At 45.1% G+C, this 18,927-nt stretch overlaps 1 protein-coding gene across 2 annotated transcripts in view; it reads left to right on the top strand.

Moving 5' to 3' along the window:
- The window catches only part of NID1 (nidogen 1), a 96,195-nt gene extending 88,208 nt beyond the window's left edge, over positions 1-7,987 (top strand). For both annotated transcript variants that reach the window (XM_019953832.2, XM_019953831.2), the window contains exons 16-20: positions 1,638-1,809; positions 2,985-3,142; positions 4,313-4,436; positions 5,690-5,802; positions 6,775-7,987. In XM_019953832.2, coding sequence (XP_019809391.2) covers positions 1,638-1,809; positions 2,985-3,142; positions 4,313-4,436; positions 5,690-5,802; positions 6,775-6,896 — 689 coding nt within the window. In that variant the 3' untranslated portion in view covers positions 6,897-7,987. The remainder of the gene's footprint in view (positions 1-1,637; positions 1,810-2,984; positions 3,143-4,312; positions 4,437-5,689; positions 5,803-6,774) is intronic.
- Positions 7,988-18,927: the final 10,940 nt, after the last annotated feature.

Genomic DNA, 18,927 nt, shown 5'->3' with positions numbered 1-18,927 from the left:
GTTTCCATTGTTTCCCCATCTACTTGCCATGAAGTGATGGGACCAGATGCCATGATCTTTGTTTTCTGAATGTTGAGTTTTAAACCAGCATTTTCACTCTCTTCTTTCATTAAGAGGCTCTTTAGTTCTTCTTCGCTTTCTGCCATAAGGGTGGTGTCATCTGCATATCTCAGGTTATTGCTATTTCTCCTGGCAATCTTGATTCCAGCCTGTGCTTCATCCAGCCCGGCATTTCTCATGATGTTCTCTGCATATATAAGTTTAAATAAACAGGGTGACAATATACATCCTTGATGTTGTCCTTTCCCCATTTGGAACCAGTTTGTTATACTTTATAAATCTTTGCTTTGGGTTGGAATAATAAAGACCTTGTTTAGAATTAGAAACAATTGTTTCTAACTCTTAATAAGCTTTCTCTGGTGGGAGTCCTTCAGGGGGGCTTGGATGTTTCCATCATTCATAGTCATGATCATCGTAGGAGTTTAGTGAAAGCTGATACGGAGGGGGCTGAGGGTTGGGACTGCTTCGCTATTGATGAAAGAACACAGTGTTGCAGGGCTGGTTTCATACCAAGTCCCTGGGGCAGGGTAGCTTCATCCTTGGCTCTTCCCCTTCCTGTTACCACTTCCAGCCATACTAAATGACCTTCACCTCCATAATCAGCAGAGGGGAAGAGTCCAAGGTGACCCCAGTAAAACCCTTTGGTTGTATTTATAGTCAGGAAACCATTGCAATCTTGAACTCCTGATTAGGTTTGGTGGGTGCTAAAGGCTCCCATTGCAGTCAGCTTATACTGTGGTAACCCCTGGCTTGAAAATCAGTTACTTAGAGCCTAGTAAAGACTTCTGGGGTGTTATTTGCAATCACTGATACCCCTTCTTTGTACTCTTAACACTTGTATGAAAGTAATAACAGCTGTGATTTCTTGCATATATTATTTCTCGGCAATGACCTATTTTCCCCCGTTAATGAATAAGATAAGTCTGTCCCATTCCCCATCTTTAGATCTTCCTGTGCCTTCCCTTTACATAAGAGATAAGCTCTAAGCTTGTTAACACATACATCCTAACTTCATCTCTGGCCACTCTCCACCCTCGGGGTCTCCAGCCACACAGAATGACATTGTATACTTCAAGCCTTATCCATTCTTCCTTTATATCAGTGTGCTGGTCTCATTACTTGGAAAACCTTGACCAGGATCTTTGCCTGAGAACGTCCTGTTGTTCCTGCAGTAGCCAGCCTTATGAGGTATTGCCTGCCCCAGGAAGTGTTCCTTGGTCTCCCCAGGCTAAGTCCAGTGTTCCTGCTCCATGCTCCCACAGAGCCTGGAACTCAGTCTGAATTGTGATTGGCCGTGGGCTCCTTGAAGGCAGGGCCACAGCTGCAGCATCCGTATGGGTTGGGTTCCCAGTATGGTACACATCCGTCCATTCGCCATATGGACGTCCATCAAGGGAATGAGTAGCACCGTAACGTTTGTCACTAAGTGTTGTTTATCTTAACAAGCATTTAACACTCCCATTGGTTTTCTCAAAGTGCAAGGGTTGGATGCCAGATGAAAAAGCGCTGAGTAATCAGAAAAACCTCATCTTACTCGTTTAAAAAAAAAATCAGTAATGTTTGGTGTTTACTTCTAGATCTTGGCAGCCCCGAAGGCATTGCTCTTGACCACCTTGGGCGCAACATCTTCTGGACGGATTCTCAACTGGATCGGATCGAAGTTGCGAAGCTAGATGGGACCCAGCGCCGGGTGCTGTTTGAGACTGACTTGGTGAATCCCAGAGGCATCGTAACAGATTCCGTGAGAGGGTGCGTGCATGCTAAGTCGCTTCAGTCGTGTCCAGCTCTGTGTGACCCTGTGGACTATAGCCCGCCAGGCTCCTCTGTCCTTGGAATTCTCCAGGCAAGGACACTGGGATGGGATCTTGCCACCAGGGAAGCCCCCGTGAAAGGGTATCTCTGTGTAAATCTGTGTGTGTGTGTCTCTTCTATTTGTATCTGCCCTTGTGCATATTCTCAAAGTTTGACTGTGACTCCAGCATTGCTGTCCTGAAATGAATGAGTTTAGGATGAATGAGGCCACAGTTGGTGGCTTCTAGATATCTGAGGTGAAGCCAGAACATTTATTATAATCCACCGGAATCATGAACTCAGTACCATGCTCCACTTTCAAATCTTCTACCGAGAGCTTTGTAAGTTGACGGCTCAGAAATTGGATATTTCCACTTGGATTGAATGTTAATCAAATATTTGAGTTGTATCAACCCCAGAAGAATATCAAGGGAGCATCAGTGTCCCCCTGGGGCTCCTTCCGGGGGCCCAACCCAGCATGAACACCTTGGAGGCCCTCCCTAGGGGTTTTGTGAGCACATTCTTTCCCTCACTGCAGGCTCTGAGTCTTACACCCTAGGCCCATGTCTCCTTGATGCTTTGACGTGAGACCACATCTCTTGTTCTGTGGCTGTTTGGCCGCCTCTCTGATTTCAGGTGCCTTGACCACTTATCCTGCCAGCATTGCTTCTGGGCTTCATCCTCTGGGTCTGCTGTGCCTTCCTGAGTGCTGACAGCATATGAGAATCCACATGTGTTTATGTCAGTTATGGTGCTCTATTTTTTAAAAACAGTTTCATTGAGATATGTCAGTTATATTTAAGGGAAGTGAAGTTGTTATTAACAGAACAATTCAAGTGAAAAACCAAATAGAAGGATCTTTACAAAGGCAATATGTCTTGGCACCTCCAGATCCTTTATAGCCATTAATTTTTATTTTATTTTTAAATTTCTTGGTTGCACTGTATGACCTGCAGGATCTTAATTCCCTGGCCAGGTATTGAACTCATGCCCCCTGCAGTGGAAATGCAAAGTTCTAACCCCTGGACTGCCAGGGAATTCCCTATCATAGGTTCTTTTTAAGTGTCTTTAAGTGAACTTTTTCTCATACATCTTCATTGTTTCTCTTGCCCTTTCACTTCCTTTTGCTCCAGGAATCTTTATTGGACGGATTGGAACAGAGATAACCCCAAAATTGAAACTTCCTACATGGATGGCACAAACCGGAGGATCCTGGTGCAGGACGACCTGGGCTTGCCCAATGGGCTGACCTTCGATGCCTACTCGTCTCAGCTCTGCTGGGTGGATGCAGGTGACAGAAAGCCCCAGGCCTGGCTCCTGGGTTTTTTACCGTTTTTTACCAAATAATCATTGTTACCCACTGTACTATCAAGAGTAGCTATTGTGGGGAATAAGGCATAAGATAACTGCTTTTTTTCTGCACAAACATCAGCTGCATATCTTTGCTCTAAAACTGTTTCCCTCAGCTTGATGTAGCCCAGGGAGTATTCTCAATCTTCCAGGTCAGGGGTCAGCAAACTACAGCCTTGGGCCAAATGATTTGGCCACCTGTTTTGGTATAACCTGGGAGCTGTAAAAGGTTTTCACATTTTTAAATGTTACATTTTAAAAGCTTATGCAAATTCTTATATAATGTCCTCGATTTCACCCCTTGGCTCACACAACCTAAAATAGTTACTATCTGGCCCTTTAAGAAAAAGTTTGCTGACCCCCAAGAGCCTGTCCTCATCCTGGTACCTATTAAGCAATTCATGACTTACATTTTTGTAGCTCCTGCTTGTCCCCAAGGAGGGCTAAGGCAGGACTTGAAGCCAAGGAAGATAAAGTAAGGCAGTCCCGATGTGTGCTCCTGCCTGGGCAGATTTGGGGTGCCCCTGATGTGGGCAGGATGCTCAGTTGGGAAAGAATGTCAATCATCCATCAAGTCTCTGTTGAGTTCCTCCTTTGTTCTAGACTCTGTGAGGTACCACGGGAGATGCAGGAAGTAAAGCAGCACAGTTAAGTGAAAACCCAAGCCTTAAGTTGGTCATAATGCAGCCACTGATGTGCGGCTGTGCGTACCTGCTCACCCAGTGGGAGCAGCTTAGCAATTCTAAGGGCTCTGAAAACAGGGAGGGGAGGTCTAGAGGAGCTTCAGGCAGGAGGGATTTGAACAGAAGCTGGAAGATGGCATCCTTCTTACTAAGCCCCTGGCTGCTCCAGAAATGGGTGAAATGGGGTGCTCTTCCTCTGCTCTGGCTCCCTTCTCCCCATCAGAACCAGGTGTGGGTACCGGATGGAGGTGGGACTGAGCAGTGAGAGGGGCGTGGGAGGATAACAGACAGCTTCCCAGTTTAGAAGAGCACATCTTGTGTTCTCTTGGATCTGAGCGTGTAACATTTGCCCTCCTTGCTTTTCGTTTTGGACACAAAGGGGCCATTTCTTGTGTGAACAATGGGCGACTTGTTCTCACCCCACACAGGCGCCCACCGGGCCGAGTGCCTGAAGCCTGGTCAGTCCAGCAGACGCAAGGTTCTTGAAGGGCTGCAGTATCCTTTCGCCGTTACGAGCTTCGGGAAGAATCTGTACTACACAGACTGGAAGACGTACGTCAGCTGCTGCAGCGCGGGGGCTGGGGGACCTGCCCTGCTGCCCTCTCTGGAGGCCACACCCTTTCCAAGCACCTTCTTGGCTTGACCTTCCCACCTCCAGAGATGCCCCCTCTGCCTCGCCCTCTGGTTGTCAGAGAGGAGGGCAAGGAAGGAGAGGGCAGTAACCCTAGGCAAGCAGGGGGTGCCATGTATCATCTAGATGCTCTTGGATGGGCAGCTTCAAGTCCATAAATGGGGACTTGCTGCGTGTGTCCCTTCTCTCCCTAGGAGAGACCGTGCCTACTCCATGCCACTATTTTATTATAATTCTTAAACTGCAGTATTCCCAAAGCTCCTTCTTGACCTTTCCTGCAGAAAAGTAGGCTTAAACCAAGCAAGCGGCTGTGGCAGGAGCTTCAATATAGAAAGTGGATTTCCCAGCTTGGGATTTAGAGCCAGAGGGCAGAGCTAGCTGACCTTTGTCCTTTCTTTAAGAAGCCAGAGAATCGCAGGCTTCAGGAAGAGGGAGGGATGGCTAGGAAGTAAGACCAGTGTATCTGTTTGGGGTTTTTTTGTGTCTGTCTGTGCTGTCTTGTCTGATTCTTTGCCACCCCACAGACTGTAGCCCACCAGGCTTCTCTGTCCATGGGATTTCCCTGGCAAGAATACTTGAGTGGGTTGCCATTTCCTCCTCCAGGGGATATTCCCAATCCAGAGATCAAACCCACGTCTCCTGTGTCTCCTGCATGGGCAGGCAGATTCTTGACTGTCTGAGCCACCTGGGAAGCCGTTTATGGCCTCCAATTTATCCCCCAAGGGCTTCCCTGGTGGCTCAGATGGTAAAGAATCCACCTGCAATGCAGGAGACCCAGGTTCAATCCCAGGGTCAGGAAGATCCCCCGGAGAAGAGAATAGCTACCCACTCCAGTGTTCTTGCCTGGAGAATCCCATGGACAGAGGAGCCTGGCAGGTTACAGTCCATGGGGTCACAAAGAGTCAGACAGGACCGAGAGACTAACGCGTTCACTTTATCCTCCAAGCGACAAAAGAGGTTGCCCTGTAGAGAAAAGTTCAAGCCATTAGATGTGTTTTTTGTTAGTATATTTTTGGGTTTTGTTTGTATGGCTATGCCGCATAGCATGAGGGAATCTTAGTTCACCCACCAGGGATCAAACCACGCCCCCTGCATTGAAAGTGAAGAGTCTTATCCACTGGACCATCAGGGAAATCCTGCTGTTAGATGCGTTTTAACTTTCCATCCTTTGTAGGAATTCTGTGGTCGCTGTAGATCTCGCTGTTTCCAAAGAGACGGATTCCTTCCACCCCCACAAGCAGACCCGGCTCTATGGCATCACTTCCGCCCTGTCTCAGTGTCCTGAAGGTAACCCACCTGTGCTCTATGTAGTCAGGGGCTGGGTTGGCCCCTGGGGCTCAGAGCCCACACTCTGGCTGCCCCCTATGTGGCCTCTGGTAGCCCTGATCACAGGGCAGGTGAGACCTAGTCCATTCCATCAAGGGTCTTCATTAATTAGTGGGTAAATCAGATGAATCAACAGAAAATGTTAGGGAATGAAGTGGATAGTGGATAAGGGTGAGGAGAAGTATTGACTCTTGGAGTGGGTCTAAAAGTATGCTGTCTTCAGGCTCCAAGGAGGAAAAGCAGTGTTAGGGTCTCTCCTGCTTTAAAAGTTCATCCATTTGGCCAGACAGCAACAACAATAATTGATAGCAATAATAATTGCAAACATGGATGTGATACTTCCTGTGAGCTGGGTACATCCCGTGTATTAAAAGTCACTACGTGCTTTGTATCCACTGGTTCACTTAATCCTCATAGCAGCCCTATGAGGTAGGTGTTATTATTTTGCCCACTTTATAAATGAGGATACTGAAACCACTTGCCCAGAGTCACACGGTCACTTCCAGTGCTTGTGGCAGCAGACATGGGGGTAAGTTAGGCAGCCTGGCTGCAGAGTCTATGCTATGGCTCCCTCCTTCCTGGCTTCCCTCTTGCCCCTTAGGGAAGCGGCCAAGCTGCATAGAAAGCATATTCTGCTTTAAAATTCCAGCTCCATGTTATGACCAGACCTGAAAAACCCCCCTGAGCTCTGCTAATAGCTTCGATGGTAAATCTGTATATCCCCCAGATCAGGAATCAAGGTTTTTGCACATTTGGCAAATCCTTAATGATGAGGAAACAGCTAGGAGATAAGCTGAGTTAAATTTTCTATACAGCTTCCTTGTTCTCCAGGACCCCCCCTAAGCTTGGCCTCCCAGAGACCAAACAGGGGGCTAGTATGGAGGTCACTCTCTCAACTGATCGAACCACTGAGCTTACTTCTGCCTTTTCCAGGTCACAACTACTGCTCAGTGAACAACGGTGGCTGCACCCACCTCTGCTTGGCCACCCCAGGAAGCAGGACCTGCCGTTGCCCTGACAACACCCTGGGAGTTGACTGTATCGAGCGGAAATGAAGAGTTCCTTGTGTGCTCTCCAAAGTATTTCACAGCAGCGCCCTTCTTGAAAGGGTCCAGACTGAAAACTGTCTGACCTGGTGGCTGAATGGCCACCAGGCCCAGGTCCAACCCAGCCTGAGCCCCAACAGCATTGCCTTCATTGTTCCCCAAAACATGCCCTCAGCTTCTGGAATGGGAAAGCCTCTTCTCCTACACAAAGTCTCCCTGACCCTAACCCTCAGACTAGCTTATACAGCCCTGAGTGAGGATTATATGCCCCATCCTTGTGCTGGAAACTGGCCCCAACCTTCATACCCCCATGGTGAGCAGAGCTTCTCATGGCCTGAGCTGCCCCCCTTCCTTGTGGCCTCACGAGCTCAGCCTCACTTTGAGTCACCCATTGTTCCATCAGCTGCTGGACACATCAAGGCTGTGAGCGAAGGAGGGAGCTTGCTTTCCCACAGTTTTTCTTGGTGCTCTGATTTCCCTGTTTATACTCATAGCATTTAACCCTTGAGTTCTATATCACCTGCATCCTGCATCCTGCCCAAGGCAGGATGTGAGAAAGCCCTGCCTTTTGGTCAAAACTCACCGTGCCCAAAAGATATATGGGTATTTGGTGGATGACACTGAGCAGCCTCTCCCAGATAAGTTATTGGCATTTCTGAAGTAGTTGTTGGTAGGCAAAGGCTTAAATCAAGTGTGTCCAGAGAAATTCAAGGTGCAGAGTCAGATGTTTGAGGATGGGGATTTTATTGATGTGCCTTAAATTATACCAAAGATTACCAAAGTATTCCTCTTTATCCAAAGTACTTGGATCCTAGCATCTGGTTCTTTGGGCAGCACAGCCCCCCTGCTGGCACCCGTGTCCAGCCTCCACGTGGAGACCCATCTGACATACAGGCTGGGACTGGGGACCCCCTGAAGTCCCTCATCTCTGCCCTCCACCCATGAGAGCCAATCTGAAATCAATCGTGAGCTCTGTGCTCTTTTGTTCATCCTCTATCCATGGCCCTTGCTCACTGTAGTCTCATCCACAGACACAATCCAGGAAGGCCAAACTGTTTGTTCCTCATTGGTGTAATTAAAAGGACCATCACCACATTTCACATTTATGTTTCTAGAGCTTGTTTAGAAAACATCTCCTGACCATATATAGATAGTGGTATTTGGAGGCGGGGTGCGGTGACTGCTTCCCAAAGTCCTAAAAAAATGGAAATTTTGAATTGAAAGCTAAGGATAAGGAATTTGAGTCAGTGAAGATCGGGTTAAGGAAGTGAGAAGACTCAATGAAAAGTGAGAAGACTCTGTGAAAAGTATCACGAAGAGATTGATCAACAGCAGAAATGGAAAACCCAAGAGGAAGGATAAAGGAGGAGATTTAACAATAGCAATAAGAAAAGCTCTTAAATAATGCCAAAGAAAAAATGATATGTTCTTTGCCAGAGGACATTTCTACACTTATGGACATGAAAGAATTTCCCTATTTTTCTCCTTAAGGAAGCTATCCCTCTTCTAATCTGCAAACCTCAGTACCCTGAACTCCCCTGTACACACACTGCTTTTCTACAGCACATAGGAGCCTGAATGGAAAGAGCCTTTCCTTGAATAATTGGAGTTTGTTTTGAGAAGCAACTATATCCCCAAGAATCACAAGGTTTGGGGAACACATGAGTCTTTTATATAGCCCAACCACATAAATTAGTTTAACTTTGCTTTTCTATTTATCATTCCATATCCAACCCTCTATATCAAATGTTTTGTCATGATTTTTGTATAATGTTTATAACTATTTTATTCATTTTGCTAGATTCATTCTAAAAATTTTTTAAACGGTAAATTCTTAAACTGTGGAAACAATTGAAGGTGCTTATTAACTGTTCCCCAGATTTGTACAAGTATTGGATAACTCCTTAAGTTTACAGCTGTATAAATTTTAGTGCAGAAAATAAACTTTTTTTGTTAAAAAAGTCTCCTTTTATCTTGTTTGAATGAAGATACTTAATCTCAGGAGGCAGATTCACAATGGAAAGACAGTCGTTTAATAATCTGCAAAACCTATTTAGCCCCTAGTGTTATAAGGGATGGTTTTTTTCTCCAAGTGAGTCCACAAACTTCAGTTCAGTTCAGTCACTCAGTCATGTCCAACTCTTTGCGACCCCATGAACCACAGCACACCAGGCCTCCCTGCCCATCACCAACTCCCAGAGTTCACCCAAACTCATGTGCCTTGAGTTGATGATGCCATCCAGCCATCTCATCGTCTGTCATCCCCTTCTCCTCCTGCCCCCAATCCATCCCAGCATCAGGGTCTTTTCCAATGAGTCAGTTCTTCGCATGAGGTGGCCAAAGTATTGGAGTTTCAGCCTCAGCATCAGTCCTTCCAATGAACACCCAGGACCAGTCTCCTTTAGGATGGACTGGTTGGATCTCCTTGCAGTCCAAGGGACTCTCAAGAGTCTTCTCCAACACCACAGTTCAAAAGCATCAATTCTTTGGCACTCAGCTTTCTTCATAGTCCAACTCTCACATCCATACATGACCACTGGAAAAACCATAGCCTTGACTAGATGGACCTTTGTTGACAAAGTAATGTCTCTGCTTTTGAATATGCTATCTAGGTTGGTCATAACTTTCCTTCCAAGGAGTAAGCGTCTTTTAATTTCATGGCTGCAGTTACCATCTGCAGGGATTTTGGAGCCCCACAAAATAAAGTCTGTCACTGTTTCCATTGTTTCCCCATCTATTTGCCATGAAGTGATGGGACCAGATGCCATGGTCTTTGTTTTCTGAATGTTGAGCTTTAAGTCAACTTTTTCACTTTCCTCTTTCACTTTCATCAAGAGGCTTTTTAGTTCCTTTTACTTTCTGCCATAAGGGTGGTGTCATCTGCATTTCTGAGGTTATTGATATTTCTCCTGGCAATCTTGATTCCAACTTGTGCTTCTTCCAGCCCAGGGTTTCTCATGATGTACTCTGCATATAAGTTAAATAAGCAGGGTGACAATATACAGCCTTGACATACTCCTTTTCCTATTTGGAACCAGTCTGTTGTTCCATGTCCAGTTCTGTTTTTTTCTGACCTGCATATAGGTTTCTCAAGAGGCAGGTCAGGTGGTCTGGTATTCCCACCTCTTTCAGAATTTTCCACAGTTTATTGTGATCCACACAGTCAAAGGCTTTGGCATAGTCAATAAAGCAGAAATAGATTTTTTTCTGGAACTCTCTTGCTTTTCCGCAAACTTAGGGGCTGATAATTGACTTTAAAATAATTCTATCATGGACTTCACCCTTTTAAACATTGCTTTATTTTTTTATAAAAATTTTAGCTACAGGCGGTAGCATTTCCTGGTTCAGTTCTGAAGATGAGCTGTGTTTTTTCCCCCTCTTCATATCCAGAAGTAACAAATTTATCTTCCTGGCATTGGCCATGGAGTGAGGCCCTTGGTCTGTTCTCAGCTGCCACCAATGCCTAGTGCTACCTTTGTTAATCCCTGAGGGGGGTGAGCATGGGCCTTTGACTTGGACAGAGTGAAGGGCGCTCAGAAATGGCAGGAATGAGGTCGCAGTCATTGTAGAGAAGGGACCTGGTGCATCAGGGCCTGCCTATAAAACGGCACCACCAATGGGATCCGTTATTAATACATCCTGCTGCTGTGGAATTACTGACGGACAACTGATATTAGGGCTAAATGCTAAGACCAGTGTTTTATTCTGGTCATAAAATCCAGATACATTAAAGTGATGTCAGGGAAGATGGTGCAGTAGGAAGCTTTAGGAATCCACCCTTCTATAAAACAATAGTTGAACTGGCAGGAGCCATCTGAATAAACTACTTTAGAACTTTGTGTCTAGTAGAATGCTTGCAGCACCCAGGAGAGAGTTTGATGAAGAGACTGGTAAGTTTCAGCTTCCCCTTAATAGTGGCAGCCATCCCCTTTCCCCAGCCCCAAGACACTCAGCTATGGGGACAGCAGCCCATGTTCCTAGTACAGTTTACTAAGACCAGGTTGAGCGATAAGAACCAGTATTGCTCTCCAAAAATCAGATTTGTGGGTTCTGACTACTGCTTCTAATTGTTTGGGGGCCAGAATAGAGGAAAAATCTTCCTGACATAGGATTTGGCAATAATTTCTTATCTATGACACCGAAAGCACAGGCAACAAAAGAAAAAGACAAATACAAATCATAATTGCTGGAGAGGGTGTGGAGAAAAGGGAGCCCTCCTAATTGGTGGGAATGTAAATTGGTACAACCATTATGGAGAATTGCCAGGGACCAGCCCCGGCTGATCCAGGGTATTCGAAGCGGGGATGGCGTCGGCGACCTATTTATTTAAATATTTTATCAAAGATATAAAGAGTAATAGGATGAGGATAGCTCAGTAGGAAAATTCAGTGGAGAAAAGAGGCTGAGTAGCTTAGTTTACGCGGGAGACCAATAAAACTTCAAGACAAGAAGATTGCACCACTTACGTAGGCCGCAGGCGTCCTTCCATTCTCCCGAAGGAGAGGAGACACTGAGGCCTCCCTGGTCGGATCTTAGAAGCCCAGGCATAATTAGTAAGCATGGCGGGTTCCGCGCTCCAGATGGAGACTCAGCCAGAATTTGGGAGGGAGAGCGACATGGGGAGACCAAGTTTTGGTGAACAAGGCCCGCACTTTATTTTTCAAAGTAGTTTTTATACCTTAAGTTGTGCATAGAGGATAATGGGGGAAGGGGTGGAGTCATGCAAGGACAGCAGTTCCTGGTCCTAATCGAAGCCAGGCTTTCAAACTTATCATATGCAAAAGTTCAGGTGAATTACATCATCTTTTGGCCAGGAGGCCTGTTAACATTTTAAGAAACTTATCTTTCTCTAAAGGTGATTTATTCCAAAGTCAGGCACCAGCCTCCAAAAAAGCACTGGACAAAGCTGCATTCCTATAGGGCAAAGGTGAGGTGGGCTCAATCAAGAAAAGAATTAACTCAAGGGTCCAAGGTTACAAACATTGAGGCTACTACTTACATTTCTATACACCCATTATATCAATCAATACACTGCCAAGGACACAGTAGGTAAGGAGTATGGAGACTTAGCAGCAAACATTGGCCCAATAAGTGAAAAACCCTTCACCAATACAATTTCTAATCAATCTTTTAACTACTCAAAGGAATCTGTGTTTGGACAGTTTAGGACATCTCCTGCCTCTCACAGTTGGGAGGCTCTGAACAATCACATGTGGCCGGAAAAACCTATTCAGGCAGGCTAGAGGATTTCCAAAGGAATTTGTAGGTTAAACACTGTCACACCCAGGAATTATTAACTGGAGCTGTAAGCTAACTCTTTTTTCAGAGAGAGGTAGTTGGGGACAGCCCCCGTAAAGTCAGAGGTGTAGGTGAAAGCACAAAGCAGAAAGTAGGCAGACTCTGGTTTTGGGGGTAGATGCTTGAGAATTTCCAGGGAGACTCCTGAGGCTCGATCCCGCCTTTGCATATGCCGAGCCTCCTTCCTCATGACCTTTGTCATGGGCGGAGTTCCTCACACTGGCTCCCGGCAGTGATAGAATTCTAGTTGAGCTATTCCAGATCCTGAAAGATGATGCTGTGGAAAGTGCTGCACTCAATATGCAATATGCACTCAATATGCAATATGCCGGCTCCTGGCAGAGAATGATGTAAAGGTTCCTTTAAAAAAAAAAAGAGTTGCCATATGATCCAGCAAACCCACTCCTGGGCATAGGTCCAGAGAACACCATAATTCAAAAAGATACATGCACCTCAGTGTTCACTGCAGCATTATTAACAATAGCCAAGACATGGAAACAACCAAAATGTCCATTCACTGAGGAATGGATAAGGAAGATGTGGTATATTGGAATATTACTTAGCCATAAAAATAATGAAATAATGCCATTTGCAGCATTATTTATTATCTAGGTCCATGGATGGACCTAGAAATTGTCATACTGAGTGAAGTAAACCAGACAGAGACAAATATCATGTGATATCACTTAGCTGTGCACTCAAAAAAGGGTACAAATGAACTCATTTCCAGAACAGAAGTAGTTACAGATTAAAAAAAAGAAAACAAATTTATGGTTATCAGGGGGGAGGTGGAGGGATAAATTGGAAGATTAGGATAAACATATACACACTACTATATGCAAACTGGACAACTAGTTAGTACCTACTGTATAGCACAGGGAACTCCACTCAACACCCTGTGATGACCTACATGGGAAAAGAATCTAAAGGAAGTTTGGATATATGCATACATATAACTGATTCACTTTGCTGTACAGCAGAAAGTGACACAACATTGTGTTGGGGGCCAGAGTGAGGCACTCGGCCCGTGGCAAAGGTCATCAGGAAGGAGGCTCGACATACGCAAAGGCGGGATCGAGCCTCAGGAGTCCCCCTGGAAATCCTCGAGCATCTACCCCCATAACCAGAGCCTGCCTACTTTGCTACTTTGTACTCTCACCTATACCTCTGACTTTATGAGGGGCTGTCCCCCACCACCTCTTTCGGAGAAGGAGTTAACTTGGAGCTCCAGTTAATAAAAACTCCTGGGCGTGACAAGAGTGTTTAAACCTACAAACTCCTCTGAAGGTTCTCTACCTGCCTGACAGGCTTGTCTGGCCACATGTGATTGCTCACAGCCTCCCAACTGAGAGGCACAAGATGCTTTAAACCTTCTGAAAACAGGTTCTTTAGAGAAGTTAGAAAACTATTAGTATAAGTATAATGGGCTGATTAGAAATTGTATTGGTGAAGGGTTTTTCATTTGTTGAGCCAATGTTTGTTGCTAAGTCTCCACATCCCCTGCCCTTACACACATTAATGAATATATAGAAGAAATAAGTATTAACCTTTGATATAAATCACGTTAGACCTTAGGCTAAGTAAATTCTTTCCTTAACTAAAACCCACTATACCCTCACCCTATAGGAATGTAACTTTATTTGGGTGGCGCCTGTTTTAAGAATAATCACCCCTGGAGAAATAAGTGTCCTGGTTGACTGACCGCTGTCACAAGGAGAGGGTCATAAATTGTCAGCAGGCCCCCCTGGCCAGAAGATGATGTAACACCCCTAAGACCTCTGTATACATTTGTATGAAGCACCTGACTTTGATAAAAGTCAGGACTGCTGACCCCACGTGACTTTTGCATAACATCTCAGTGTATAAAAGTAGACCATGGAAAATAAAGAATTGGGATCAGTTTCTCGAAAGACTGGTCTCCCCATGTCGCTCTCTCTCACTCTGGCTGAGTCTCCATCTGGAGCGCGGAACCCGCCATGCTTACTAATTATGCCTGGGCTTCTAAGATCTGACCGGGGAGTTCTCAGTGTCTCCTCTCCTTCGGGAGAACGGAAGGAGCCTGTGGCCTACGTAAGTGGTGCAAACTTCTTGTCTTGAAGTTTTATTGGTCTCCCATGTAAACCAAGCTACTCAGCCTCTTTTCTCCACTGAATTTTCCTACTGAGCTATCCTCATTCTATTACTCTTTATATCTCTAATTAATATCTAATTGAAGCTATTGTATCCTGATCCTCGCCGACGCTGTCCCCGCTTCGAATACCCTGGATCAGCCGGGGCTGGACCCCGGCAACATTGGAAATCAACTACACTCCAATAAAAAAATTTTTTTAAAGAAAAACTGGTCTTCATCAAAATTCAAAACTTTTGTGCATCAAAGGATACTATCAAGAGAGTGAAATGACAACCAACCCATGAAAGGGTAGAAAGTATATGTGAATCCCATATCTGATAGTGCTTAATATCCAGAATGTATAAAGAACTACAACTCATCAATAATAGCAAAAACAACCCAATTAAAAAACAAACAAAGGATTTGAATAAACATTTTTCCAAAGAAGATATACAAATGGCCAATAAGCACGGGAAAAGATGGTCAGCATTATTATTCTTTACGGAAATGCCAATCAAAATCACAATTAGATACCACTGCATACCCATTAAGACGGAGGATGGCTATCAAAAACAGAAACAGAAGGGAACAAGTGTTGAGGACGTGGAGAATTGGAACCCTTGTGCGCTTTCACTGGGAATGTAAAATGGTGCAGTCACCATGGAAGTCAGTTTTGTAGTTCCTAAAAATGTTGGATATAGAATTACCACATGACTCACTTGGAGTAATATAACCAAAAAATTGAAAGCAGGGACTCGGATGCTTTAAGTACACCACTGTTTATTACAGCAGCATTACTCACAAAAAATCCAGAAAATGAAAACAACCTGAGTCCATCCACAGATGAAAGGAGAAACAAAATCTAATGTACACATACAATGGAGTAATACCAAGCCATAAAAAGATATGCAGTTCTTACATACGCTGTAACATGGATAAACCTTGAAGTCATTATGCTAAATGAAATAAGCCAGTCACAAAGGAATGAATATTATTATTCCACTTATGTGAATAGACATATTCATCAAGACACAAAGTAGATTAGAGGCTACCCGATGCTAGGGGCAGGAGGAATGGGGAGTTATTGCTTTATGGTTTCAGAGTTTTTGCTTAGCTTAATTCAGTTTTGAATATAAATAGGGGTGATGGTTACAGAACGCTATGAATGTACTTAGTGCCACTGAATTGTACACTTAAAAATGGCAAATTTTATGCAATATATAGTCTACCACAATTTAAAAAAATTACTAATATACCAAAAAACACTGAATGTACACTACATGGGTGAATTGCATGGCATGTAAATTATATCTCAATAAATCTGCTTTTTAAAAGATTGCTGTAATTTTTTTTAAAAACCGAGTAACATAAGCTTCGGAGAAGGCAATGGCACCCCACTCCAGTACTCTTGCCTGGAAAATCCCATGGGCAGAGGAGCCTGGTAGGCTGCAGTCCCTGGGGTCGATAAGAGTCAGACACGACTGAGCAACTTCACTTTCACTTTTCACTTTCATGCATTGGAGAAGGAAATGGCAACCCACTCCAGTGTTCTTGCCTGGAGAATCCCAGGGACGGGGGAGCCTGGTGGGCTGCTGTCTATGGGGTCGCACAGAGTTGGACACGACTGAAGTGACTTAGCAGCAACATAAGCTTGGCAAAATGCTGATCATTGTTGTAGTTGGCTGAGTTCTAACATTTCCAAGATTCTAATCTAGGTGCTTTGCAGATGGAATTAAGATTATTGGTTAGCTAGACCCCAAGAGGCCAATCCATTCGAGGGTGACAACTGTGTCTCCTTTGCCACCTGGCTTCTTAGCAGAGGAGGGAGAGAGGAGCATGAATCCAAATGTTTGTTCCCCTCTCCCTCCCTGCTGAGTTGCTGAAGGCTGTCTATACCCCTTAACCACTGAAGGTCACTGCCCCTCTCCAGGTGTCCCCTCTGTCTACCAGGGCCCCAGAAACCACTCCCTTCCCTGGTTTCTGGGTCTCAGGGAGTTAGCAGGCCCCTGGCACTCTCTACTGCTGCTGCTGCTAAGTCGCTTCAGTTGCATCCGACTTGTAGCGACCCCACGGACTACAGCCTACCAGGCTCCTCCATCCATAGGATTTTCTAGGCAAGAGGACTGGAGTGGGGTGCCAGTGCCTTCTCTGGTACTATCTACTAGTACTGCTCTATTCTGAGGTTCCCCACAGCCAAGCCATAACTTTTGCTTCCCTCAAATTATCCAAATATGAGTACATTTGGCTTTTTTTGAGGCTTGTTGCTCTTGTCCAGTCGCTAAGTCATGTCTGACCCTTTGCGATCCCATGGACTGCACCATGCCAGGCTTCCCTGTCCTTCACCATCTCCCGGAGTTTGCTCAAACTCATGTCTATTGAGTCAGTGATGCTATCCAACCATCCTGTACTCTGTCGTTCCCTTCTCCTCCTGCCTTCAATCTGTTGAGACTGCCAACTGAAAAATATTGTACAACCTGAAAGTGGAGAATTATGTTCTATTCTGCAGACTTACGAGGACTTTACAGTTTCAGATTACTCTGAGGGACTGCTCCAAAGAGATAAGAGAGGAGCCAGGATACAAAAGAGTTTTGCAAAAGCAAAAAAACAGAGACTCAGAACATCAAAAAGTTACTGTTAATTGAAGAAAACCAGACATCTCAATGAATTTAGCACTTTTCTATGTATCCATTTATGCTGGGAAATGGCAACCCACTCCAGTATTCTTGCCTGGAGAATTCCATGGAGAGAGGAGCCTGGAAGGCTACAGTCAGACACGCGAGAGACGTGTGCTCATGGGAGGTCACAGAGTCGGACACGACGGAGTGACTAACACACACACGTGCTAAGTCGCTTTAGTCGTGTCTGACTGTGTGACCCTATGGACTATAGCCCGCCAGGCTCCTCTGTCTATGGGATTCTCCAGGCAAGAATACTGGCGTGAGTAGCCATGTCCTTCTCCACGGGATCTTCGCAACCCAGGAATCGAACCCAGGTCTCTTTACTGTCTGAGCCATGAGGGCAAGGAAAGATGTATGGGAAGATGTCTATATATGGGAAGATGCAAAAGTCTGGGTTTATTAAAACTGTTCCTTTGATGTGCACCTTATCTTGGTATCTAGGGCCAGTATTTTGTTTTCCTCCATCCTGAATCCCCTCAGGGTGTGCAGCCCAAGGCGGCTGCAGTGACTAATGGCAGCAACGCCCTTTGTTTACTGATAGTCCACAAGCCCTAGCTGATATGTAAGTTCATAGCTCTATGATCTGCTTTTGAGCTTGTTTTTTGTTTTTTTTTTTTTTTTGAGTTTGTTTTCAAATGTTTGTAGTGAAGTCTAAAAAAATTAAAAATCTTTTTTTATAACCCCTCTTCAGGATATATGTCAGTTACAGTGTAACTAAAAGGTATGAATTATACAGATGTATCAAAAAAATTTGCCAAAACGTCCTATTTATTTTGTAGCTCATTTTGATTTTCAGATACAGAGCCTGCAACTGCAGAAAGAATCTGCTCACGCTGGGGGATTCCAGTTCAGTACAGTGATTGCTCAGTCACTCTGGGGTCATAACTGAGTTATATTAAGGAGCATCATTGCTCCAATCTTCCTCAAGTTCTCCCCCAGACCCAAATCTAAACTTCATGTGAAACTGAGCAGGTACCTGTGAGAGTCTCCTGGGCACAAAAACCTTTGTGTCCCCAGTTTCTTGTTTGCAGGGTAAAGGCTTCAACCTCCTAGACCTTCCTGAGTACCAAAGAGCAGATTCAAACAATTACTAATCAGGGAAGGCAGAGAATGCAGAAACAAAACAGGATCAATCAAGAAACTGGTGCAGCCATTAAAGCAGGATCCTGGTTCCTCCTCAAGGGAAATACATGTCGACTTAAAAAGTATTCACGACCTAAAAGTTGAGAGTTATGTTTTATTCGGTGGGAATTTTTAGGACTTCAAGCATGGGAAAGAAGCAGCATCTCAAGTATCCCAAGAAAACTGGTCTGAGGAGGCGAGGGGAGGATCCAGGTTATAAGTTTTGCAGGTAGTCTGAACATCGAAAGATTATTGCTAATTAAAGAAAGTGGGCTTCCCTGGTGGCTCAGATGATAAACTATTTGCCGTAATGTGGGAGACCAGGGTTCAATCCCTGGGTCGGGAAGATCTCCTGGAGAAGGGAATGGCTACCCACTCCAGTATTCTTGCCTGGAGAATTCCATGGACCGGCAGACTACAGTCCATGGGGTGGCAACGGGTAGGGACACGAGTGAGCGACTCCTTTCACTTTCAAGGTAAACCAGGTATCTCAAGTTAAGGAATGTAGCGCTTTTCTGTGTGTGGGAAGATGCAAGAGTCTGGGCTCACTGGGACCCTTCAGAGCACCCCAGCTATCCGGGACCAGTGTCCTGTGTTTTCACTCCTCAGCTTCCTTTCCTCAGGGCTCACCTTAGGGAGTGGCTGTCATCTGAGGGCTGCTGGATGGCAGGTCTGCTACCCCTCCCTGAGTTCCCCGAGGGCTCACCATCTCACATTGGAGGGCTGCAATCCCCGATGACTGTGACATACTTGTTTACTGACACGGTAGGACACATTCAATTTCTCATACATGACAATACCTTTGAGTTCTTCTTCAGGAACTAAAGCCCTC

This window comes from Bos indicus, chromosome 28 (genome assembly GCF_029378745.1).
Source record: "Bos indicus isolate NIAB-ARS_2022 breed Sahiwal x Tharparkar chromosome 28, NIAB-ARS_B.indTharparkar_mat_pri_1.0, whole genome shotgun sequence".
Lineage (NCBI taxonomy): Eukaryota > Metazoa > Chordata > Mammalia > Artiodactyla > Bovidae > Bos > Bos indicus.
Note: the sequence above shows the minus strand (reverse complement) of the source record. Positions and strands in the feature narration are given on the sequence as shown.